Consider the following 27,443-nt stretch of genomic DNA (forward strand, 5'->3'; position numbering starts at 1 on the left):
AATCGCGTTAAAACCTGTGGGAAGCGGCTAAAAATGATCAGTGATGTGGGAAAAACGGAAATGGAAATAAAGCGAAAGTTATTAGAACTGGCCGAAATGGTTGTTTAAAAGGTGAAAGGAGCTGTTTGTGAACTAGAAACGGTGGATATTATAGCGGCGGTAGTGCTGAAAGCGGCAAAAATATTTTTTTTTTTTTTTTTTCTTTTTTTTTTTTTTTTTTTTTTTTATGGTTTGGAAGTGGGTTACGTATTATTGAGTATATATGTATATGCGGGATAAAATAAAATAAAATAGTATAGCAGATTACGGTAAAAAGGAGAAGGTGAATACAAAGTGAAACTATTGGCAAAAACAGAAAGAGGAAAATAAGACGACAGAAAAGATTTCGAAATGCAACAGTGACAATAACAAACGTAATTGTTGGATTCAAATTAATGATATCAATATAATGGAAGGAAACATTCCACGTGGGAAAAATTATATATAAAAACAAAGATGAGGTGACTTACCGAACAAAAGCGCTGGCAGGTCGATAGACACACAAACAAACACAAACATACACACAAAATTCAAGCTTTCGCAACAAACTGTTGCCTCATCAGGAAAGAGGGAAGGAGAGGGGAAGACGAAAGGAAGTGGGTTTTAAAGGAGAGGGTAAGGAGTCATTCCAATCCCGGGAGCGGAAAGACTTACCTTAGGGGGAAAAAAGGACAGGTATACACTCGCACACACGCACATATCCATCCACACATACAGACACAAGCAGACATATTTAAAGACAAAGAGTTTGGGCAGAGATGTCAGTCGAGGCAGAAGTGTAGAGGCAAAGAAGTTGTTGAAAGACAGAGCCACGTGTGAAAGCACCCACGTGATTTACCAACTGACCTGCCTACACTGTGACGCATTCTATGTGGGAATGACCAGCAACAAACTGTCCATTCGCATGAATGGACACAGGCAGACAGTGTTTGTTGGTAATGAGGATCACCCTGTGGCTAAACATGCCTTGGTGCACGGCCAGCACATCTTGGCACAGTGTTACACCGTCCGGGTTATCTGGATACTTCCCACCAACACCAACCTATCCGAACTCCGGAGATGGGAACTTGCCCTTCAGTATATCCTCTCTTCTCGTCATCCGCCAGGCCTCAATCTCCGCTAATTTCAAGTTGCCGCCACTCATACCTCACCTGTCTTTCAACAACTTCTTTGCCTCTACACTTCTGCCTCGACTGACATCTCTGCCCAAACTCTTTGTCTTTAAATATGTCTGCTTGTGTCTGTATGTGTGGATGGATATGTGCGTGTGTGCGAGTGTATACCTGTCCTTTTTTCCCCCTAAGGTAAGTCTTTCCGCTCCCGGGATTGGAATGACTCCTTACCCTCTCCTTTAAAACCCACTTCCTTTCGTCTTCCCCTCTCCTTCCCTCTTTCCTGATGAGGCAACAGTTTGTTGCGAAAGCTTGAATTTTGTGTGTATGTTTGTGTTTGTTTGTGTGTCTATCGACCTGCCAGCGCTTTTGTTCGGTAAGTCACCTCATCTTTGTTTTTATATATAATTTTTCCCACGTGGAATGTTTCCTTCCATTATATTGATATCATTAATTTGAATCCAACAATTACGTTTGTTATTGTCACTGTTGCATTTCGAAATCTTTTCTGTCGTCTTATTTTCCTCTTTCTGTTTTTGCCAATAGTTTCACTTTGTATTCACCTTCTCCTTTTTACCGTAATCTGCTATACTATTTTATTTTATTTTATCCCGCATATATATATACTCAATAATACGTAACCCACTTCCAAACCATAAAAAAAAAAAAAAAAAAAAAAAGAAAAAAAAAAAAAAAATATTTTTGCCGCTTTCAGCACTACCGCCGCTATAATATCCACCGTTTCTAGTTCACAAACAGCTCCTTTCACCTTTTAAACAACCATTTCGGCCAGTTCTAATAACTTTCGCTTTATTTCCATTTCCGTTTTTCCCACATCACTGATCATTTTTAGCCGCTTCCCACAGGTTTTAACGCGATTATTTCTTCGTCAGACAATTGTTAGCCTCATTTTCATAATCTGCCACCACAATACCACTCCTTTTAATATACTACACGCAGTTTTTTCGAAATTTTCCCGAATTTCTCCGTCCTTTAACGTGTTTTGGCGGCAACACAACCACCTAACCTTTATGCACATCGTTGTCTACCAACCCAAGTCCAACATAGCCCAACTGTAACCAACACCTTTTCGCCTTTTTTCATTCGAGATCTCCAGTTTCTTTCCGGTTCACCTTTATCTCTCCCCATATATTTTTATCTTCATTTTCATTTCACCTCATGTTACACTTTCCACCTTCTAATACCATGTCACCCTCACAACACCTCCACAATGACCCCATTAAGTTTTATTTACATTCCCTCCGCAAACATGCCTTCGCCCTAGCCAGATTACACTCCCATATTCTATTTTCTCAGGCTTGTCTGACATTTGGCATCACCCCCAAAGGCCTCACACTTAAAGTTCCCATCTCTGGCTGCAACCCTTCCTTCCATCAGTCCCTATACCAGTTCCAAACTGAACAATCCATTGCCCTCACCCACCTAATCCTTCACCTACACATCAACTCAGCCAATGAACACACCCGTCAACTCCTATCCTTAATAAAAGTCCTTAATCTTTCCTCTCCCACATCCACACCGGCTGTTCAGAGCATCCTCCTACAGGCCAACCGTAAATTAGAACAGCATGCCACCCTCCACCTCAAAAAACTATCCAATCTCCTGGTTTCCCACCTCCGGAAAGGCAACTCACTCACCCTTCACAACCTTTCCAGCAAACCTCAACCTCCTCTCATTGCACACAAACCCAGTCTCTCCCATCTACTCAATCTCCCACTTCCAGCTCCACTCCCTCCAAAACCTCAAAATTCCGATCAACACAATCTGGAACCACAACACCCTAATTCAGTAGTTAACCTTTCCTCCAAACCTCTCTCCCAATCCGAAACCTCTGTCCTATCCAAAGGCCTCACCTTCAGCCCCACTCCCAGATTCAACCAAACAGCCCTCGTCAAAGATTTACTGTCCTACACTCGTACTCTCTGCTGGAAGTATCACTTTGCCACGAAGAAAAATGATCCTAATCCTACTCCTAATGATCCGACTCCTCAAGACACCATCCAAATTGAACCCTGCCTGGAACAGTTCCGTCCTCCGTCACAGCGGGACCCACCTCCTCTTCCTCAAAATCACCCTCTCCAAACCTTCCAGGAATTTCTGACTTCCAGCCTTGCATCTCAATCCTTCTTAAAAAACCTTAATCCTACACCCAACATCACCACTGCTGAAGCCCAGGCTATCCGTGATCTGAAGGCTGACCGATCCATCGTCATTCTTCCGGCGGACAAGGGTTCCACGACCGTGGTACTTGATCGTCGGGAGTATGTGGCTGAGGGACTGCGTCAGCTTTCAGACAACACCACATACAAAGTTTGCCAAGGTAACCCCATTCCCGATGTCCAGGCGGAGCTTCAAGGAATCCTCAGAACCTTAGGCCCCCTGCAAAACCTTTCACCTGACTCCATCAACCTCCTGACCCCACCAACACCCCGCACCCCTACCTTCTACCTTCTTCCTAAAATCCACAAACCCAATCATCCCGGCCGCCCCATTGTAGCTGGTTACCAAGCCCCCACAGAACGTATCTCTGCCTACGTAGATCAACACCTTCAATCCATTACATGCAGTCTCCCATCTTTCATCAAGGACACCAACCACTTCCTTGAACGCCTGGAATCCTTACCCAATCTGTTACCCCCGGAAACCATCCTTGTAACCATTGATGCCACGTCCTTATACACAAATATTCCGCACGTCCAGGGCCTCGCTGCGATGGAGCATTTCCTTTCACGCCGATCACCTGCCACCCTACCTAAAACCTCTTTCCTCATCACCTTAGCCAGCTTCATCCTGTCCCACAACTTCTTCACTTTTGAAGGCCAGACATACCAACAATTAAAGGGAACAGCCATGGGTACCAGGATGGCCCCCTCGTACGCCAACCTATTCATGGGTCGCTTAGAGGAAGCCTTCTTGGTTACCCAAGTCTGCCAACCCAAAGTTTGGTACAGATTTATTGATGACATCTTCATGATCTGGACTCACAGTGAAGAAGAACTCCAGAATTTCCTCTCCAACCTCAACTCCTTTGGTTCCATCAGTTTCACCTGGTCCTACTCCAAATCCCATGCCACTTTCCTTGACGTTGACCTCCACCTGTCCAATGGCCAACTTCACACGTCCGTCCACATCAAACCCACCAACAAGCAACAGTACCTCCATTATGACAGCTGCCACCCATTCCACATCAAACGGTCCCTTCCCTACAGCCTAGGTCTTCGTGGCAAACGAATCTGCTCCAGTCCGGAATCCCTGAATCATTACACCAACAACCTGAAAACAGCTTTCGCATCCCGCAACTACCCTCCCGACCTGGTACAGAAGCAAATAACCAGAGCCACTTCCTCGTCCCCTCAAACCCAGAATCTCCCACAGAAGAACCACAAAAGTGCCCCACTTGTGACAGGATACTTTCCGGGACTGGACCAGACTCTGAATGTGGCTCTCCAGCAGGGATACGACTTCCTCAAATCCTGCCCTGAAATGAGATCCATCCTTCACGAAATCCTCCCCACTCCGCCAAGAGTGTCTTTTCGCCGTCCACCTAACCTTCGTAACCTGTTAGTTCATCCCTATGAAATCCCCAAACCACCTTCCCTACCCTCTGGCTCCTATCCTTGTAACCGCCCCCGATGCAAAACCTGTCCCATGCACCCTCCCACCACCACCTACTCCAGTCCTGTAACCCGGAAGGTGTACACGATCAAAGGCAGAGCCACGTGTGAAAGCACCCACGTGATTTACCAACTGACCTGCCTACACTGTGACGCATTCTATGTGGGAATGACCAGCAACAAACTGTCCATTCGCATGAATGGACACAGGCAGACAGTGTTTGTTGGTAATGAGGATCACCCTGTGGCTAAACATGCCTTGGTGCACGGCCAGCACATCTTGGCACAGTGTTACACCGTCCGGGTTATCTGGATACTTCCCACCAACACCAACCTATCCGAACTCCGGAGATGGGAACTTGCCCTTCAGTATATCCTCTCTTCTCGTCATCCGCCAGGCCTCAATCTCCGCTAATTTCAAGTTGCCGCCACTCATACCTCACCTGTCTTTCAACAACTTCTTTGCCTCTACACTTCTGCCTCGACTGACATCTCTGCCCAAACTCTTTGTCTTTAAATATGTCTGCTTGTGTCTGTATGTGTGGATGGATATGTGCGTGTGTGCGAGTGTATACCTGTCCTTTTTTCCCCCTAAGGTAAGTCTTTCCGCTCCCGGGATTGGAATGACTCCTTACCCTCTCCTTTAAAACCCACTTCCTTTCGTCTTCCCCTCTCCTTCCCTCTTTCCTGATGAGGCAACAGTTTGTTGCGAAAGCTTGAATTTTGTGTGTATGTTTGTGTTTGTTTGTGTGTCTATCGACCTGCCAGCGCTTTTGTTCGGTAAGTCACCTCATCTTTGTTTTTATATATTATTAACAATAGACTATGACTATACTTTTTAATGCTATTCAGACTTACACTATCTAAGTTTAACTGAGTAAATTTGATAGAATGACACCATTCCGAAAAAAAGCTTCTGCTTTCTGAGGTTTAGTTATTTTGTATTTGTGTTTTTTCGTTTTTTGTCTCTTCCTTACGCACGCTGAAATCCATCTCAATAATGCCGTGTCTGTTGTCATTTATCTTTCTTTATTGTTTGCCCAAATAATGGCTTAACTTCCATAAACTGTTCTACAAATAGCCCTGGTTCCATGAAATTTCATCATACTCTCTCCTTTCATTGTATTTTTTCAAATTTCTGAAAACTGTGCCATTAACTCAATTGAATTTTTCTTTTTTATATCTAATGTGGATATCATCTTAGAGATTCATGCGATATTATACAAAGTTGAAAACACTAACATCCATCTTTGTATTTATTTTCAGATTCTAGTTTACATAAATAGGTTCTGGTCTTGTAAATGCCACACCTTTAGATTTCACAGACAAAATAGTATGATTTCATAACACACTCTGTAGTGATCGTACCTTTGTAAGGATTTTTCAATACCAGTGATTGTTACTTGGCCATTGAAAAATGAAATAAACATTACACAGAGTGAAGCATCTGAGACAGGCCACCCGAAATATATGCAGAGATGCAGTTTTTGCCAAGTTATAGGGGGCAACTTGGCAAATTTCCTTACATTCACAAGTAATTTTTATTGATTATAGTTCCCAAATTAAAACACCAGCTTTATTATTTTTTTCTAATGGAACTACATACCTTTTCTGTGGCATTTAAAAGAAGTGTTTTAGAGAACTTGATCGCATAACACGTATGGGACTTCGTCAAATAGTATCAAGATAACATCACCACAAACCAATGTCCCACCAGCAGGAGAAGAGATTTCACAAATGTCTGCCCTGTTATACCAAATGTAAGCAAACATGTGACTCAGGTGTAGTTCTTGTGTTTACCTGTGTGCTTTAATCCCCATCAGTCTGTGTTGTGCCGTTGTAGCAATCAGATAATTTGCTCGTAAAGCTATTGAGACATTCACAAAGTATATGACAGTCCTAAAAGTGAGTATCATTTGTGGTGAATGTCAACAAACTATTATAGCAGTGGTGCAGCTGTATGGTAAAGAGTGTCCAGATCATGCCAAGCACTCACGATCTGTCTTTGCATACATTATAAAATAAAGTCCTAGAAACTGCAGGTATGGAGAATAAATTATGCCAAGGAAAAAGAAGAGCAACTGATGAAAGAAATGAAACCAATATTTTGGTAGCAGTAAAATGCAACCCAAATGGCACTAAGAGGTATCTCGGAAATATGAGAGGGATCAAGCAAATGAGCATTCTGCAAACACTACATTCCATTGATTTTCATGCTCTTCACATTTCATTGCATCTACAGCTTCACAGTTACGACTCCCAAAATTGGTTAAATTCCTCTAAATGTCTCTACAAAAAGAGCAAAATGATGTGGCATATCTATGCAAGATTTTGTTTAAGGAAGAAGCTTGGTTGGCAAAATATGAGCAAGTCAGTCTTTGCAATATGCACTAAAATGTCAGCTGAAAATCCACGCTGACTCAAAGAAGTGGATAAAAACAATGCTCTAGATCTGTCAACATTTGGTTCTTGTTTTCGAAGATCCACATCATTGGTCCCTGTTTTACTGTTGGGAATCTAAATACACTCAAGTATCTCGAGTTACTAAGAGATGCTGCTGTCGCAGTTTTGGGACCTATTCCATTGAACATAAGGCAGTCAGCATGGTAACAACACAATGAATCTCCTTTCCATTCCACACACTACTGACAGGCCTCTTAAGAGAAAATTTGGAGAGCATTGGAATGACCATTCAGGAAACGTAAAATGGTCAGCAAATCCATGAAACTTAACACTTACATACTTTTATCTGTGGTGAAAATTAGGATGGTATAATAAGGAAACACTGACAACTCCCAAAGCCATGAAATGCCTTATACAGGGTGTACACGACTTGGGACAACTGGGAGATCTTGGAAAAACCCGGGAATTTTTTCATCTGGGAGAAAACCGGGAAAAATCCGGGAATTTCAGAATTCCAAGAATTTTTCATTGTTTTACTTTCCAGTTAAATTTTTAGAGTTTTGGCTGGTAAGAACAGATACTCTAACAAAGGATATTACTGTATCCCGCTGCTGCAGCAATAAAACATGAACGAGAGAAAGAAACGAAAAAAAACTTCAGTTGCACAGAAAATGGACCACGTACAACAACAAAACACAGCTCTCATACAAGTGTCTGCCAACAGCAAAATGTATCAAAGGCTTTAGGAAGACTATGCAATGCTTTATAACAACAAATTGCCTCCGATGAGCATACATCACAACTGTTTAAATTAGATTCATTTGAGCAGTTGTGAGCAAGCTCATGCGCATGCGCATTTGAGTCGCATGTGAGAAGTACCTTCTCCCACTTCTGGCAACAGAAGTGTGGCTGTTATGTGTATAAGCAGAAGCAGCAAGCAGCCAGATGCTACCCGAAAAAATTTTATTGACGCTCCCAAGCTGGGGGGGGGGGGGGGGGTGAAACTGGGGTGTCTGCCTCAGGTGGCAATTTCAGTTGCTCAGCAGCCTAGTTAAAATAATTTTTAATGGAAAACCCAAGAAGTTCTTTTAATTATCTTAGAATGTCACCAGAAGTGTTCAAATTTCTTATAAATTGAGTTAATTATGCGTTAAGGGAAAGATACTGTAACGATGAAGAACCATTGCCAGAGCTGAAAGTACACATCACATTTCATCTGTAGAGTGATAATATTTCATAACTGAAACATATGTGGTTGGGGAGCACTGCTGCGATGTTTCAAATAGATGAATACTGAATAAAGAATGGAGCTTCTTGATTTGTGTACCCCTCCCTCCTGTCAACAGTATTCCTTATAAAAAAAGAGTTGGCCAACTCAAACGGTGGGATTTTAGTCTTGTAGATGAGAGCATTTCCACAGCTGGAATTGTACTTGCTTGTATTTTTCGTAATTCTGTTGTTTAATAATGAATAGGAAAATAGGAATGCGGGTAAGCTACTACAAACAGCATAGTGAACGCATTATTGTGGCCAAGATAGATACGAAGCCCACACCTACTACAGTAGTACAAGTTTATATGCCAACTAGCTCTGCAGATGACGAAGAAATTGAAGAAATGTATGATGAAATAAAAGAAATTATTCAGATTGTGAAGGGAGACGAAAATTTAATAGTCATGGGTGACTGGAATTCGAGTGTAGGAAAAGGGAGAGAAGGAAACATAGTAGGTGAATATGGATTGGGGGACAGAAATGAAAGAGGAAGCCGCCTGGTAGAATTTTGCACAGAGCACAACATAATCATAACTAACACTTGGTTTAAGAATCATGAAAGAAGGTTGTATACATGGAAGAACCCTGGAGATACTAAAAGGTATCAGATAGATTATATAATGGTAAGACAGAGATTTAGGAACCAGGTTTTAAATTGTAAGACATTTCCAGGGGCAGATGTGGACTCTGACCACAATCTATTGGTTATGACCTGTAGATTAAAACTGAAGAAACTGCAAAAAGGTGGGAATTTAAGGAGATGGGACCTGGATAAACTGAAAGAACCAGAGGTTGTACAGAGATTCAGGGAGAGCATAAGGGAGCAATTGACAGAAATAGGGGAAATAAATACAGTAGAAGAAGAATGGGTAGCTTTGAGGGATGAAGTAGTGAAGGCAGCAGAGGATCAAGTAGGTAAAAAGACGAGGGCTAGTAGAAATCCTTGGGTAACAGAAGAAATATTGAATTTAATTGATGAAAGGAGAAAATATAAAAATGCGGTAAGTGAAACGGGCAAAAAGGAATACAAACGTCTCAAAAACGAGATCGACAGGAAGTGCAAAATGGCTAAACAGGGATGGCTAGAGGACAAATGTAAGGATGTCGAGGCCTATCTCACTAGGGGTAAGATAGATACCGCCTACAGGAAAATTAAAGAGACCTTTGGAGATAAGAGAACGACTTGTATGAATATCAAGAGCTCAGATGGAAACCCAGTTCTAAGCAAAGAAGGGAAAGCAGAAAGGTGGAAGGAGTATATAGAGGGTCTATACAAGGGCGATGTACTTGAGGACAATATTATGGAAATGGAAGAGGATGTAGATGAAGATGAAATGGGAGATACGATACTGCGTGAAGAGTTTGACAGAGCACTGAAAGACCTGAGTCGAAACAAGGCCCCCGGAGTAGACAATATTCCATTGGAACTACTGACGGCCGTGGGAGAGCCAGTCCTGACAAAACTCTACCATCTGGTGAGCAAGATGTATGAAACAGGCGAAATACCCTCAGACTTCAAGAAGAATATAATAATTCCAATCCCAAAGAAAGCAGGTGTTGACAGATGTGAAAATTACCGAACAATCAGTTTAATAAGCCACAGCTGCAAAATACTAACACGAATTCTTTACAGACGAATGGAAAAACTAGTAGAAGCCAACCTCGGGGAAGATCAGTTTGGATTCCGTAGAAACACTGGAACACGTGAGGCAATACTGACCTTACGACTTATCTTAGAAGAAAGATTAAGGAAAGGCAAACCTACGTTTCTAGCATTTGTAGACTTAGAGAAAGCTTTTGACAATGTTGACTGGAATACTCTCTTTCAAATTCTGAAGGTGGCAGGGGTAAAATACAGGGAGCGAAAGGCTATTTACAATTTGTACAGAAACCAGATGGCAGTTATAAGAGTCGAGGGACATGAAAGGGAAGCAGTGGTTGGGAAGGGAGTAAGACAGGGTTGTAGCCTCTCCCCGATGTTGTTCAATCTGTATATTGAGCAAGCAGTAAAGGAAACAAAAGAAAAATTCGGGGTAGGTATTAAAATTCATGGAGAAGAAATAAAAACTTTGAGGTTCGCCGATGACATTGTAATTCTGTCAGAGACAGCAAAGGACTTGGAAGAGCAGTTGAATGGAATGGACAGTGTCTTGAAAGGAGGATATAAGATGAACATCAACAAAAGCAAAACAAGGATAATGGAATGTAGTCGAATTAAGTTGGGTGATGCTGAGGGAATTAGATTAGGAAATGACACACTTAAAGTAGTAAAGGAGTTTTGCTATTTGGGGAGCAAAATAACTGATGATGGTCGAAGTAGAGAGGATGTAAAATGTAGGCTGGCAATGGCAAGGAAAGCGTTTCTGAAGAAGAGAAATTTGTTAACATCCAGTATTGATTTAAGTGTCAGGAAGTCATTTCTGAAAGTATTTGTATGGAGTGTAGCCATGTATGGAAGTGAAACATGGACGATAAATAGTTTGGACAAGAAGAGAATAGAAGCTTTCGAAATGTGGTGCTACAGAAGAATGCTGAAGATTAGATGGGTAGATCACATAACTAATGAGGAAGTATTGAATAGGATTGGGGAGAAGAGAAGTTTGTGGCACAACTTGACCAGAAGAAGGGATCGGTTGGTAGGACATGTTCTGAGGCATCAAGGGATCACCAATTTAGTATTGGAGGGCAGCGTGGAGGGTAAAAATCGTAGAGGGAGACCAAGAGATGAATACACTAAGCAGATTCAGAAGGATGTAGGTTGCAATAGGTACTGGGAGATGAAAAAGCTTGCACAGGATAGAGTAGCATGGAGAGCTGCATCAAACCAGTCTCAGGACTGAAGACCACAACAACAAACAACAATATGCTCCTAATTCAATAAATTTTGCCCTGCAGCTCAGATATTGTCAAACCATCTATCTTCTGATCACAAATGACGGTCTGAGGAACAGCAATATGTTGTAATCAGCATCACTGAAATTCCATCTTAGGCACCTTGCCACAGTTCACGCAGCTTACCCCGTCGGAGGTTCAAGTCCTCCCTCGGGCATGGGTGTGTTGGTGTTGTCCTTTGTGTAAGTTAGATTAAATTAGTGTGCAAGCCTAGGGACTGATGAACTCAGCAGTTTGGTCCCATAGAACCTTCTCACAAATTTCCAATTTCCACAAACACCTAAGCAAAGCATAGATATCCAAAAAGCAAGCAGTATTCTCCATTCCTCACTTCATACTTCAATTTGTCCACACACTATGAAAACACGTAACCTCAAAACTCATGCAACTAGTGTCGCCAAAGTTGGGACACACCCAAAGCATTTAGTTTCACCAACAAGTTGGGCAAATGTGCGGCATGCATGCGCAGTCAGTAGTGGCACAGTTGCCTGCAACCTCATGTCGTCATGCAAACTAGGCTTTACTTTCCAAGCAAATTTCCTTTTATGCAAGATGAACTATGTGTGAGTATGTACGATGATTTTCATAAATCACAGAGCACTGACTCTCATTTAAAAATGAACTCTTTGAGAACAAGCCATTTAGAAGAATTTCGAGCCCAGATCAGACATTTATGTCGTTATTAAACATTTTACAGGCACATTTGTGTGATGTATCTTAAAGTGTAACACGCGCAAAAAAGATCAACATTATATGTGAAAGCTTATTACTCCATCACTTACTATGAATTATTCTCGCAGCGTATACACAATACGTGTAGCGTAGAGCGTGTACTACAGAGAACTTATTTGGCAAAGATGCAGTTCTCACTGCGGTAGGGTAGCGATATTATTGGGGGGGTGAGCCAGTGGTTCTACATCCCCACAAATCTTCGAGATCAATGTTATATGTGAAAGCTTTGCTTCTTCTTGTAACAACACTATGTATATTAATTTAAACCATTAATGTATATTAATTTAAACCATTAACTTTTCCTATTTGTGTGTTCGCGCTACTTAGTAGTGATGTTGCTATTGGCTAACTACATCACGTACCCTCTACTGTGAATATCCGCTGTCATCAACTGGCAAGATAACATGACATGAGCTGTGACTGACTTACAAAAGTGCATTGCAATCTTGATTTCAATGCTTCGGAAAGTAACATGGGGTGTTTGGTGGAATTCGCATTTATACTTTTGTAATACGAAAATGTGAAGTGCACATGTTGCTGCATGTCAAAGATCTTTCCTAAATGTGTTTTTTTCCCCTGAGTTTTGTTTTCTAAAGTGCCAAGAAATTCTATGCTGGTGTATAAAACCAGAGCCATTCAAAGGATTGGTAAATTTTACAGTTCTGAGGGAAAGTATGCTGTCGCTTAACATGGAAAAAGTGTATTTTACCCAGGAGAAAATATATTTTTAAATGGGAAATCCGGGAAAAACCTGGTAATTTTTTTCCCTTGTTCATGTATACACTCTGCTTATAACATGGGCCTATGCTGCCATTAAATCCAGATGAAATAAAGCATGCTATATTGTTTCTCCAGAATGTTGTTGTTGTTGTCTTCAGTCCTGAGACTGGTTTGCTGCAGCACTCCATGCTACTCTATCCTGTGCAAGCTTCTTCATCTCCCAGTACCTACTGCAACCTACATCCTTCTGAATCTGCTTAGTGTATTCATCTCTTGGTCTTCCTCTACGATTTTTACCCTCCACGCTGCCCTCCAACACTAAATTTGTGATACCTTGATGCCTCAGAACATGTCCTACCAACCAGTCCCTTCTTCTTGTCAAGTTGTGCCACAAACTCCTCTTGTCTCCAATTCTATTCAATACCTCCTCATTAGTTATGTGATCTACCCACCTACTCTTCAGCATTCTTCTGTAGCACCACATTTCGAAAGCTTCTATTCTTTTCTTGTCCAAACTATTTATCGTCCATGTTTCACTTCCATACATGGCTACACTCCATACAAATACTTTCAGAAACGACTTCCTGACACTTAAATCTATACTCGATGTTAACAAATTTCTCTTCTTCAGAAACGCTTTCCTTGCCATTGCTAGTCTACATTTTATATCCTCTCTACTTCGACCATCATCAGTTATTTTGCTCCCCAAATAGCAAAACTCCTTTACTACTTTAAGTGTGTCATTTCCTAATCTAATTCCCTCAGTATCACCCGACTTAATTCACCTACATTCCATTATCCTCGTTTTGCTTTTGTTGTTGTTCATCTTATATCCTCCTTTCAAGACACTGTCCATTCCGTTCAACTGCTCTTCCAAGTCCTTTGCTGTCTCTGACAGAATTACAATGTCATCGGCAAACCTTAAAGTTTTTATTTCTTCTCCATGGATTTTAATACCTACTCTTTAGTTTTCTTTTGTTTCCTTTATTGCTTACTCAATATACAGATTGAATAACATTGGGGATAGGCTACAACCCTGTCTCACTCCCTTCCCAATCACTGTTTCCCTTTCATGTCCCTCAACTCTTATAACTGGCATCTGGTTTCTGTATAAATTGTAAATAGCCTTTCACTCCCTGTATTTTACCCCTGCCACCTTTAGAATTTGAAAGAGAGTATTCCAGTCGACATTGTCAAAAGCTTTCTCTAAGTCTACAAATGCTAGAAATGTAGGTTTGCCTTTCCTTAATCTATTTTCTAAGATAAGTCATCGGGTCAGTATTGCCTCACATGTTCCAACATTTCTGCGGAATCCAAACTGATCTTCACCGAGGTCAGCTTCTACCAGTTTTTCCATTCATCTGTAAGGAATTCGCATTAGTCTTTTGCAGCTGTGACTTATTAAACTGATAGTAATTTTCACATCTGTCAACACCGGCTTTCTTTGGGATTGGAATTATTATATTCTTCTTGAAGTCTGAGGGTATTTCATTTGTCTCATACATCTTGCTCACCAAATGGTAGAGTTTTGTCAGGACTGGCTCTCCCAAGGCCATCAGTAGTTCCAATGGAATGTTGTCTACTCCCGGGGCCTTGTTTCGACTCAGGTCTTTCAGTGCTCTGTCAAACTCTTCACGCAGTATCGTATCTCCCATTTCATCTTCATCTACATCCTCTTCCACTTACATAATATTGTCCTCAAGTACATCGCCCTTGTATAGACCCTCTATATACTCCTTCCACCTTTCTGCTTTCCCTTCTTTGCTTAGAACTGGGTTTCCATCTGAGCTCTTGATATTCATACAAGTGGCTCTCTTTTCTCCAAAGGTCTCTTTAATTTTTCTGTAGGCAGTATCTATCTTACCCCTAGTGAGATAAGCCTCTACATCCTTACATTTGTCCTCTAGCCATCCCTGCTTAGCCATTTTGTACTTCCTGTCAATCTCATTTTTAAGACGTTTGTATTCCTTTTTGCCTGCTTCATTTACTGTGTTTTTATATTTTCTCCTTTCATCAATTAAATTCAATATTTCTTCTGTTACCTAAGGATTTCTACTAGCCCTCGTCTTTTTACCTACTTGATCCTCTGCTGCCTTCAATACTTTATGCCTCAGAGCTACCCATTCATCTTCTTCTGTATTTCTTTCCCCCATTCCTGTCAATTTTTCCCTTATGCTCTCCCTGAAACTCTGTACAACCTCTGGTTAGTCAGTTTATCCAGGTCCTATCTCCTTATATTCCCACCTTTTTGCAGTTTCTTCAGTTTTAATCTACAGTTCATAACCAACAGATTGAGATCAGAGTCCACATCTGCCCCTGGAAATGTCTTACAATTTAAAACCTGGTTCCTAAATCTCTGTCTTACCATTATGTAATCTATCTGATACCTTCTAGTATCTCCAGGATTCTTCCATGTATACAACCTTCTTTCATGATTCTTGAACCAAGTGTTAGCTGTGATTAAGTTATGCCCTGTGCAAAATTCTACCAGACGGCTTCCTCTTTCATTTCTCTCCCCCAATCCATTTCACCCACTATGTTTCCTTCTCTCCCTTTTCCTACTCTTGAATTCCAGTCACCCATGACTATTAAATTTTTGTCTCCCTGAACTCCCTGAATAATTTCTTTTATCTCATCATATACTTCATCAATTTCTTCATCATCTGCAGAGCTAGTTGGCATATAAACTTGTACTACTGTAGTAGGCATGGGCTTCATGTCTATCTTGGCCAGAATAATGCGTTCACTATGCTGTTGGTAGTAGCTTACCTGCACTCCTATTTTTTTATTCGTTATTAAACCTACTCCTGCATTACCCCTATTTGATTTTGTATTTATAACCCTGTATTCACCTGACCAAAAGTCTTGTTCCTCCTGCCACCAAACTTCACTAATTACCACTATATCTAACTTCAACCTATCCATTTCCCTTTTCAAATTTTCTAACCTACCTGACCGATTAAGGGATCTCACATTCCATGCTCCGATCCATAAAACGCCAGTTTTCTTTCTCCTGATAACGACGTCCTCCTGAGTAGTCCCCGCCTGGAGATCCGAATGGGGGACTATTTTACCACCAGAATATTTTACCCAAGAGGATGCCATCATCATTTAACCATACAGTAAAGCTGCATGCCCTCCTCGGTAAAAATTACGGCTGTAGTTTCCCCTTGCTTTCAGCCGTTCGCAGTACCAGCACAGCAAGGCCGTTATGGTTAGTGTTGCAAGGCCAGATCAGTCAATCATCCAGACTGTTGCCCCTGCAGCTACTGAAAAGACCACTGTCCCTCTTCAGGAACCACGCATTTGTCTGGCCTCTCAACAGATACCCCTCCGTTGTGGTTGCACCTACGGTACGGCCATCTGTATCGCTGAGGCATGCAAGCCTCCCCACCAACGGCAAGGTCCATGGTTCATGGGGGTAGGTTCTCCAGAATAGCATGTAGCAATGCTCAGGGTCCACCTTTTGAGCACTTGATATGATAGCTGTGATAATAAACACACGAACGATACCTGTTTTTATGTGTTTACTTAAATTTGGTATAATGGGGTAGGGGTACAGGGAACCCCTTCTCCTGATGGTGGGATAGTGGTTTGAGGTGCTGTTATCTTGATGCAATACATGTTACACCATTGAAATTCCTTAGAAGTGTATTTAAAAGGACGCTCTTCTCAGACTGGAAAATTATGGTACAGGGAGCCCCACAAGATTCAATTTTGGGATCAGCCCTGATTTTATTTCATGTAAAAGATTTACCTCTGAATATAACATCCCATTCAGTTTTATTCACTAACACGTCTGTTCTCATTGAAAATGAGACCACAGAACAAATTCCCTAAACCGTCACTGACACCTTAAACAGCATAGAAAATTGGTTTGATCTAAATGAATTAAAAGCAAATGTGACAAGGGCCCAAATAATGCAGTTCAAAACCAAACAATCAAAATCAAACAACTTCCAAATCACCCATTAAAATCAGGAACTTAGGGAAGTAGAGGATGTAAGATTTCTGGGGATATTTTTAGGAAAAAGTTTGTTCTGGTATTTTTGCATTCAGTGAGTGAGCAAAATAAGGAAACACCAAACACATAACACATTAATATCCTGAATACGGTCCATGAAACCTGATAATGTTCAAAACAGCTTCCAGTCACCTTGAATTGAATAAAAACAGGTCCTGTATGGTATCCAAGGGAATCTACTACCATTCTTCTTCCAAAATGGTAGCAAGTTCAGGTAACAATGATGGAAGTGGATAGTGATCACACACCCTTCTCTCCTAAGTAGACCACAAAAAAACAATAATATTTATATGTGGTGATAGTGGTAGCTAGGGAAGATATGACAGATCATTCTGGTGCTCACAAAACAAGTTGTGGATGACACGAGCTATGTGAACAGGGGCCCTGTCATCTTGATACACAGCATCACCATTGGGGAACAAAAACTCTACCATAAGATGTATCTGATCAGCCAAAATGGTCACATAATCTTTGACACTAATACAACATTGCAGAGTAACCATGGGGCCATGGCACATCATTATATAGCTGCCCAAATTGTCACCAAACCCCCACCATGTTTCACTCTTGGGATGTAAACTCAGCCAGCAGTTGAAAACGATATGAAACAGGACTCATCCAACCAAATGACTTTCTTCCATTACTCCATAGTCCACGTTTTATGGTTTTGGCACTAAGTTTTTCTGTTGCAGGTGTTTGCATCACTGATGAGTGGTTTTGTAATTCCAGTTCACCCTGTAATTCCCTGCATAGAAGCTCCATTCATGCTGTCTTCATTCAGGCATGGTTTGCAAGTGTGACATTCAGTTCTGCAATGACTTTTGCAGCTGTCACCCTCTTATTTTCTGTCACAGTCCTCTTCAGTACCTATCTGTCACAATCACTCAACACACACTATCATCTGCATTGCTATGTGCTGCATACTGCTTTTCCACTATCACTGCATGCAGTATAAATCTTTGATACAGTGCCTCTTGAAACACCAAGTACTTTGGCTAACTTGGTTATGAAAGCACACACCATATGAGGACCAACAGTTGTCCATATTTGACTTCACTCAGCTCCAACATAATGTGCTCAAAACCACACAGAACACTGTTCTGACCTCTACCAACACTTACAATGCGTTGAGGACATTGCACAAGTGCCATTCATAGTGCAACCTACAGGCTTGGCTAGAATCTGCATTTATGTCAAGCATGCATTTCTCATGGTATTTCCACACTTTTGTCCAACCCCTGTGTGCTACTTGGCAAAAAAGCTAAACAGTCTGTATTTACAGTGATAATATTGTGCTACACGAGTGACACAAACATTCCAAATTATGTCATTTATCACAGCTAGTTTGAATCAGTTGTGAGATATGGAACAATCTTTAGGAGGAATGCAAGTTGTGTAAATTGGATATTACTACTACAAAAAAGCTGTTATTTTAGAAATATGAGGGGGGACCCAAAAATAACTGGAATTTATTTCTAGAAAGCATGTACTTTATTGTTTTCAAGTACAACCTTCATCTCCTTCAAAGTACTCTCCCCTAGCATTAATACACTTGTCCAAACATTCATTCCAGTGTTTGAAGCATCTTTCAAATTCATCCTCTTTGATACCTGCTAACACTTTCATGACATTGCATTTTACATCTTCCACATCCGCAAAACGCTCCCCTCTCAAGTCTCTTTTCATCCTCGGGAATAGGAAGAAGTCCGAGGGTGCTAAATCCAGCGAATAGGGTGTGTGGGTCAAGGTAGTTGTCTTTGTTGAGACCAAAAACTGGTGAACGCTGAGAGTCGTGTGCGTGGGAGCATTGTCGTGATGCAGGAACCACACGCCAGAGTCCCACAAAGCCAGACGTTTTCGCGACAAACTTCTGCGAAGCAATTTCATAACCTCCAAATAGAATTGTTGGTTTACTGTCTGGTTTTCAGGGACAAATTCAGAGTGTACGATCCCTTTGATGTCAAAAAAACAGATCAACATCATTTTCGCATTAGATTTCACTTGTCGAGCCTTTTTTGGTCGAGGTGAGCCAGGTGACTTCCATTGTGATGACTGTTGTTTACTTTCTGGATCATACCCATAGCACCATGACTCATCACCTGTAATGATTTTGTTGAAAAAATGTGGATCATCTTTGAACGCATCTTTCATTTCAAGACAGGCTTGAGCGCGACGATCCCTTTGATCTCTGGTAAGAAGCTTCGGCATGAATTTTGCTGCCACTCTTCACATCCCAAATCGATGGTCAAGATGCGCTGAATTGAGCTCCAGGACAACCCGGACAATTTCTTGAGTTGGTCGATTGCCCTGTGTCGATCTTCACTGATGAGATCATGGATTTTGTAGATGTTGTCTTTGCTGTGAGCAGTTGAAGGTCAACTGGAACGGGGCTGATCTTCAACCACCATTTCTCCCTTTTTAAACCGAGAAAACCATTCATACACTTGCGTTTTACTAAAAGCATGATCTTTGTAGGCTGTATGACTCATTGCAACAGTTTCTGCTGCGTTCTTGCTGAGCAAGGAACAAAAATTCACTGCCACACATTGTTCGTAAGAACTAGCCATTTCCTTGTGTCACGTCTGCACTGTACGCACACTCAAAGAACTGCCAAAGAAACCACACTTCTCACTGTTGGATGACGCCGCATGGCAGAATAACTCAGCAGAGCTCCTACTACAACCCTCTGGCAGCGCAACCTGCTACTACAAGTACATGATGTGCAGCATTACGATTCCGGTTACTTTTGGGTTCCCCCTCGTATATATACTGGTAAGCTCAGGGATTTGTGCTGACCATTATTCAGCAGTCTAAATATTTTAACTATTCCATGCATTTATGTTTATGAACTGTTTATCTATATACATAAGAATCTAGGATTGTCTATAGAAAACCACTTTAAACTTACTTATGATACATGAAACAAAGACAATTTCATATTACCCACCACAGGCTAAAACTCTACTCCCAGGCTCCTCAGTTTATAAGTTCAATGTGAAAAATTTTCACGGAGTGAAACTAGGATTACTGGGGAAAAAAAAAAAAAAAATTTACACACCGTACTTGTGCAAAAATATTATTATTCATTCATGAAATTTTTAAGTGGTGGTACAGACTTCTTTGTGGAATAATGTAATAAACTCACACTGGTAGCTGTACATTAATGTTAGCTGAAGGTTTCTTTGACACCTTGCATGTGTCTCAATGATATTACTTATACCAGTGCTTTATGTATGGACATAATGAGATGATAAAATTCTAATACTGATTCTGACAGTGGCATTGTCCACACCATCTATTTAGAGACTGATGTAGGATAATTTTTACAACATGTTAAAACACAAAGATAAAAGACAGGAATTGTAGCCAATGCTTTTACACAGCTGGTAATGAAGTGATTTTGTTTAACTACAGACTATCTGCCCTTATGACAGCATTAATATCAGGCTTTATTTTGCTCAGGGAAATTTAGATGTGCACTTTTATCTGCATGTTCTAACAAAGCCTGCCAATATTTTTCTAGAAACTCAAATTTTATATTTATAATTTTTAACTGACTGACATATTATTCCAGCAGAAGTTTAGAGTTTCATACAGAGAAAAAATAGAACCACAAAACAGCTGTAATGGGTTTGTGAAAATTATGCTTTAAGATTTGCATATTCTTGAATTCTTATGAAAAAAATAATTTTGATTTGAGTTTTTTTCTTGAATTAATTGAGTTTCAAACGTATATCCTAAAATGAACAATCATTAGTAGTTTCAAATTTCTAAGTGTATGTAGTTTTCACAATTTTTTTTAACTTTTGAATATTTTCCTAAGGAAAATGTCTCTTATGTGAAATACTTATACTGTTATCATTAGCCGCCTGTAAATTCTGTTTTTAATAGTAATACTTATAAAATTATAGCTTGAGAAATAATATATGTACTGGTATTTTACATATATGTATCAAATACATAAAAGAAAGAATAAAAGATGAAAGTATTTATGTTAAGAGTAATATCAGAGCAAGCTGAGCCATGTTTCACAATCCTAATTTTGCATTTGCTTTATTAAAAAGGTTATCAGTGCAAAGTTTTTCCTTAATACATAGTCTTTATACATTTTTTTCAGAAGGAAGAAATCTGGAAGTGCGGTGAAAACTGCAGAACAAAGGAAAGCTGTGAAGTTGGTTATCAAAAAGTCTTATCAAGATCTGGGGCCAATGACTTTCCATGAAGGGAGTGTGTTGTTTTTCTTCATAGTTATTGTGCTTTTATGGTTTTTCCGAGAGCCAGAATTCATGCCAGGATGGGCAGCAGCTGTATCTGATGTGTTAGTATTTATGCAAATCATAGATTACTTTTTTTGAAAAAAGTGATAGGCTTGGTACAGCAATGAACAGTTATTAAGCCAAAGTAAAGTACCAATTCTTTAGGAAGCCCTTCCCCTGTCTTTGTCTTTCCCTCCCTTTTTTTAATTTGGCAGTTATCAGCTGACTGGTTGTGCATTCATATTCTTGAAGTTTCTGCTGTTTGTACCTATACTATCAAAGCATCTTGTATTTTAGATTAAAGAGTAACAGTATCTACTGATCTGAGTCTTGGCATGTGATGAGACTGATCACATCAAGAATTTGTATAAGTTAAGCAAAATAGCTATAAAACATACAAAATGATGAAATGTGTGTATGATAGAAATTGTTTGACCAAATTAAAATTTTCAGTGGTTTACTGCATTTTGTAAGCACAGGAAAGACACTGAATGCAGTCTAGAAGCATGGTCATAACTACATATGATAGGTACCTTTTGCAAAAGTCATTGAAAAATTTGTGGACGAAACTGTAAATAGTCATTGTTTGACTATTCATGATGTAGCAGCAAGAGGAAACACATAAAAGATGTTGAAACTGTTGAGCTTTCCAAGCCAGTTGCTCCTTCTTCTGGCTGAAGGGTTGAAGGGAAAAGAAGAGGGAAGGAGAAGAAGTACTGGCCATGTTTAGAAAATAGAAAGAATTATGGAAAAGTTTCAACAACCTTGTGTCAAGGGCGACATGTGGGATGAGATGAAAAGAAAAGATTTATTGTTGGTACCTGCACTGGCTGAGGTTTGGAAACCAGAACACTTACAGGTGGAAGAAAGGGTAATAAACAATACCAAGACTTGTGTAAGATTGGAAAGCTAAGTGCATTATGCATGGTAGATAGGTGAGGAGGATTGGGAAAAATAAATTGGTCAGAAAATAAAAGATAAAAGGGAGCAAAGTAAAAGAAAAATTACTGCAGCAGCCTGTAAGAGGACATGAAGTTGAAGTGTGATATTATCCTGGCAGGCTGGTTTTGTTGCTCTGTCAGTTTCCTCATTTTCATTGATTCCCATGTGTCCAGGAACCTAGTAGCAGGCCACCTCTTTCTTCTGCCTGTGTAGGTGGTGGATTGTGTCCTGGACCATCTGAACTATCCTACCTGCTGGGACAATTTCCTGAATAGCCTGCAGAGCAGTAAGAGAATCAGTGGAGACAAGAAACTCCCCTCCACCAAGAAGTGTCATGTGCTCCAGTGCCTTCTTGAACACTGACAGCTCTGCACAATATACAGGAAGTGACTTGATAGGTGGAGTTTAATGACAAAATGTGGGAATATAACAGAACACACAACATTTTCCTCTTACTTTAATCCAGTGGTAAAAAACTAGCATTTGTGCTCCAGATACTTCAATAAAATGCCATTAAAAACCCATTTTGAAACAAAAAGTGGAGTACTCCATCTTGTCCAAGTTAAGAATGGACCTGTCAGTAATCCAGGGAGGAAATTAGCTCCATCTCTTTTAAGAAGTGATATGTCTGCTACATGAAGCTGCTCAAGATATTCCTTCACATGGGCAGAAAAATACTTATTCGCCTTGCACCCGGTAAACCTATATTGTATGAGTTGTTCAGCTCCATCACTGACTACAGGATAGTAAGAGATGGATTGCACTTTGTAAACATGTCACACCATGGTAAGAAGTGGCTCACCAGCCTTTGCACACAGGCTAGGAATGGGACTGGTTTGGTAGCCAGCCTAATACCTGCATGGTGGACAGCGTCAAACATCTTTATGTAAGGAGGCGTAGCTGATCCATACACTGTTCTGCCATAATCAAGCCAAGTGTGGATGAAGGTTCTATAGCAGGTGATTAAGCTGGATTGATCTGCTCTCCAATTTTTACTGCTAATACAGTTTAAAATGTTTATAGTCTTTAGACGTGTAGTACACTTCAGGTCAGGGAAGTGTGGCAGCGATGTTAAACTCCAGTCAAAGATGAGGCCCAAGAACCTCACTGAGGTCTTAAAACCCAAGATAATTCTCCTCACTGGAGTTTTGGGTAGGGAAAGCATTGACACAAAGGATCAAAATATACACATACAGGTTTTTGGTGGATATCTTAAAACCAGTGGTATCACTATGAGAAGCTCACATAAAGAGATCTTGTAATTCTCAATTGTTTCAGTGCAAGTTTTCCTTGAATAGGGCCTGAATATTGAGTATAGGATTTCTGTTTGTTCCTCCAAAATAATAGTGCAATCCATATGATTTTAGACAGAAGAACATTACAGTCTTAGATCATCTCTAATGTTAACACTAGAACATTTTTAGATGTGCTTGATGGTTAAGTTTGTGATTAAAGGAGACCATTGTGATAGCAGTCTGTGCATTCCAAGGGAATGTATTGCATTTTTAATGCAATTACTGCTTTCAAGAACTTTTCAATTGATTACTACTATGTGTTGACTGTGGAGGAAACTATTTTGAGTAAATTCTGAACATAGTTCAATTCATTTTAAATAAAAACTGGATGCACTGTGTAAATCATGTGTTGTGATTCCAGACTTTTGCATTACATAATATTCCTTAGGAATATGGTAATAAGAATCAGAGATGGATTCAAACATGATAGAAGATTATGTCTATGGCAGTGAGAGTCATAGCATGGAGCACAGCTCACAATTATTTGCTACTGAGGATGATTTTCCTTTCTTTCCAGGGAGGTCCAAGATTCTACTGCAGTTATGTTAGTGTGTTTCCTGCTCTTCGTACTGCCTGCAGATCTTGACTTTCTGAAATTCAGATTTAATGGTAATTGTCTTACACTTAGTATTTTAAAATATTGAACCACTTTAATGAAAGCTGTAAATATAATGTAATAATGTAGTAATCTGAGAATGACTGAATGTTTTCTTATTATGAGATTTTGTTCTAAGCAAAGAAGTCTACTACAAACCTATTTTTGTTACTTATACATGTGATGTGTGATGTCGACTTTTTTGTGTCATAAATGTGGTTAATATTCGTTTGGTGTGTAAGATACTCCTGCCATTAAATGTTCCCTCTGGAGGGAATAGATCAGTTCACTATTATATCCCTCCTTTACATTTACAAGTTTTTGAAATTTGGTGTTACAGCAAATTTTCGATGATTAGTTTGTTAGAAGAGATAACTAATAAAACTGCACTGAATCCAATTGGAAAGGAAAGGGATTTACAAAACAGTTTAGCTAAAATAAGTGAAAATTTGATAGTAGATCATAGTTACAGCGACCAAGAGTACATATGTTGACAATGGAAGGAGGTGTGGAAAGAGAGAGGATGAGGAGGGAGAGAAATGTTGGCAGAGACCAAGGCTTGAATTCAGTATGCATGGTCAAATGGAAGTAGGATTAAGTAACTACAGAGAGCTGAGTGATTTGCACAGGATGGGCTAGCATGGAGAGATCCATCAAACAATTCTTCATGCTGAAGATTACAACAACAACAACAACAACAACAACAACAACAAACCTGTCACTGAGGCTACTTATCTTCCATGGGTAATAAAAGAACATCTATTGACACTGGAAACGATACAGTATAATAGCCTAATCTGTGAGTTGTGTTTGGATGACTAATAGCAAGGGAAAGACATTTACCTGATTTCAATTCTTTGACTGCCCATAAACTAAAACTTACATGAACATTCAAAATTGGGGGAAAATGCTTCTAGAATTTTACTATATTCTACAGTCTGTACTGTGAACCAAAAGTATTCACATAGATTTGACAGACTGGGCGTGCATAAGAGAAACACAGTGATGTAGTCATTTTTTAAAAAAAGTGTATTTTAGTATCATAGCACACAAATGGTATCATTACGGCTTAGGCTTATTACCAAGTCATTATCAAATAATCCGAATATGATACACAGTAACTCATCAACTGAAGACTGAAGAGACCCAGAGGTGCAGACAATGTAAACACACCTGGGATGATCTGATGATGACTTAGTTAATGATATCACTGTATGTACTGAGGCTGAAATATATATTTAAAGAAAATGAAATAGTGTTTAGGAAACATTAATGAATTGTGTTACTTGGGGCTAGGAGTGGAAGGAAATACTATTCGAAGTTTGATTAAAGAGCATGTAAAATTGTTTAATTTCTCAGATCACAAATTCTCAACTATCAAAACAACTTCTTTTTGTGAATGGGTGCACTTTTCCTTGTCGTATTGTGCTGTTGGTAGTGGAGTTGAACGGTTTCTTTATTGAATATTCTGTGACTGTTGCCTAAATGTTCTACACCATCTGCTTGAAGGAATCAGAAGATTTGAAGTCTGGCAAAAGTGCTGGCATGACTACTTCAAATCTTATGGTTTCTGTTAGATAGGAACATATGCCTTCACAGCTGTTACTGATCATGTAAAAAATTCTAGTGTATTGCCAAAATATAATTTTTAATCTTAGCCTTCTTATTGAAGCCTTTTTCTGAGAATTGGCTACACATTGTCAGACTTTTGTAAATTTAAGAACAGTATTTCCTGTATTTCCTATAGTCATAGAAGTTTCACAATTAGCTATTGGATGACACTGGTATCTCAAATTTTGTAAATCTTTTCAGCAAGTCTTTGTGTATGAATAGATTCACAATGCTTGAGACACCCACTCATGACAATAGACTTCAGGGCTGAAAGTGGCTGAGTTTAAAATAAAAGTGCAACTGGTGCTGAGATTGTATTTGAGTCATTCTCTACAGTTGTTGATGCTCTGCGTCTTCATGTTGAGCATGTCAAATGTATTAAATATGTTGGACTAGAAAAATTATTTAGAGCTTGCTTAACACATAACAGATAGGTTTAAATCTGTCAAGTTATAACAAACATTGGCAATGCAACAGGTGGGATAACTGTATATAGTTTCAGGTAGAGACACAGTGTATCATTATTTTCCGTTCCAAAATGAAAAGAACGGATGCAGGCAAAATAATAATGTGTAGTTTTTTTCCTGAGGTGGGATACACTGCTGCAATCAAAAGTGAAGACAAGACAATAACCACAGATTCTACGTGGGATCTTGCATTCCTAAGTTTATCAAAAGCATGCCATAGAAGCAGTTGAAAGTGGATTTTTAGGGTCCTATTTCACAACAAGCATGTGTATATTCACAGGACCAACAGCAAACTACAAATATATCTTGAAGAATCCTAAATCCATTTCCACAGTCAACTTGTGGCTAAGATCTGACTTTAGATAATTTCTTATACAGAATTACTAGAAGTAGCTGTGACTGTTAAGGGTGTACTTCAAACAATCTTTTTAAAGAGATATGTCATAGAATCTTTGCTATGTAGTTTGATAAGCTTCAGTCATGTATGCCATTTGAAGAAATGTATTTTGAAGAGATGTGAAGGTAAGTTTGAGCAAACCAAAAAAATTGCATAATCTTTTGAAACCCTCCCGACTGTTTCATATCTGTAACAATTTATTCAGATGTGTTTATTCCAGCAAATTAATATGGCAATTTTTTTATAGCAGATAAACCATGCAAGCCTTCACCATCACTGATAACATGGAAAGTAGTTGAGAAGAAGATGCACTGGGGTATCATCCTGCTGCTTGGTAAATAACATTCTTATTTAAAAACTAAGACACAATAACAACAAAAATCATGCTGCTAGAATAATGATTGGACAGTGTGCTCGGAAAGTCACTGTGTGCTGGAATATGGACTATGGATGTGGATTATGACAGAAGTTCCATAAAAAGCTTGCAGCACGCAAGTTGACAGAACTCTTTTTTCATAGATATGCAGTTGTTTTTAAATTTGCTCTACTGTTATGTGACATTCAGCTGTATGGTTCAGTTGTTGAACGCTATTGAAAGTGATGTGTAATGTTTAGATGTTCAATTTGTTTTTAAAGTATGCTACTTTTAACTGTGGAACATATTTTGCATGTTGAAAAAGTGTTTTGTCAGGTGATAAACACATACATTTAATGCAGAAGGCATGCGATGAAAAATTCCTGGAAACAGTTGTACCTCATTGTAATATGGTACATTGACTTATTGAGAAGTGCCAAGAAACGGCTCAGTTTATATGGCAAATGAACTTGAAGTCCACGTAAACTAAACAAAGAGAAATCTTTAGATATTTCTACCTTTATGCAACAGAGCCAAGCGAGCTAGCAGAAGAAAAAGAAGTCAGGTTGACGACTGCACATAAAGGAGTTAACAAACATCGAAATTTTTCCTGTATAAAGTGGCAGCAATGCACAAGTCAAAATATGTGAATCAGTTACTGCAAATGGTTTGCATTTTTTTATTGAGAAAAAGCCA

General features: G+C 39.6%; 1 protein-coding gene across 4 annotated transcripts in view; it reads left to right on the forward strand.

Annotated features, from left to right (window-relative positions):
• LOC126419292 (protein I'm not dead yet-like) overlaps positions 1–27,443 on the forward strand; it is a 263,495-nt gene that overhangs the window by 203,223 nt on the left and 32,829 nt on the right. For 2 of the 4 annotated variants that reach the window (XM_050086458.1, XM_050086461.1), the window contains 3 exons: positions 20,947–21,147; positions 23,840–23,931; positions 26,640–26,726. In XM_050086458.1, the coding sequence (XP_049942415.1) occupies positions 20,947–21,147; positions 23,840–23,931; positions 26,640–26,726 (380 nt within the window). The remainder of the gene's footprint in view (positions 1–20,946; positions 21,148–23,839; positions 23,932–26,639; positions 26,727–27,443) is intronic. The other 2 variants (XM_050086460.1, XM_050086459.1) reach the window with 2 other exon arrangements.

Source organism: Schistocerca serialis, chromosome 9 (genome assembly GCF_023864345.2).
Source record: "Schistocerca serialis cubense isolate TAMUIC-IGC-003099 chromosome 9, iqSchSeri2.2, whole genome shotgun sequence".
Lineage (NCBI taxonomy): Eukaryota > Metazoa > Arthropoda > Insecta > Orthoptera > Acrididae > Schistocerca > Schistocerca serialis.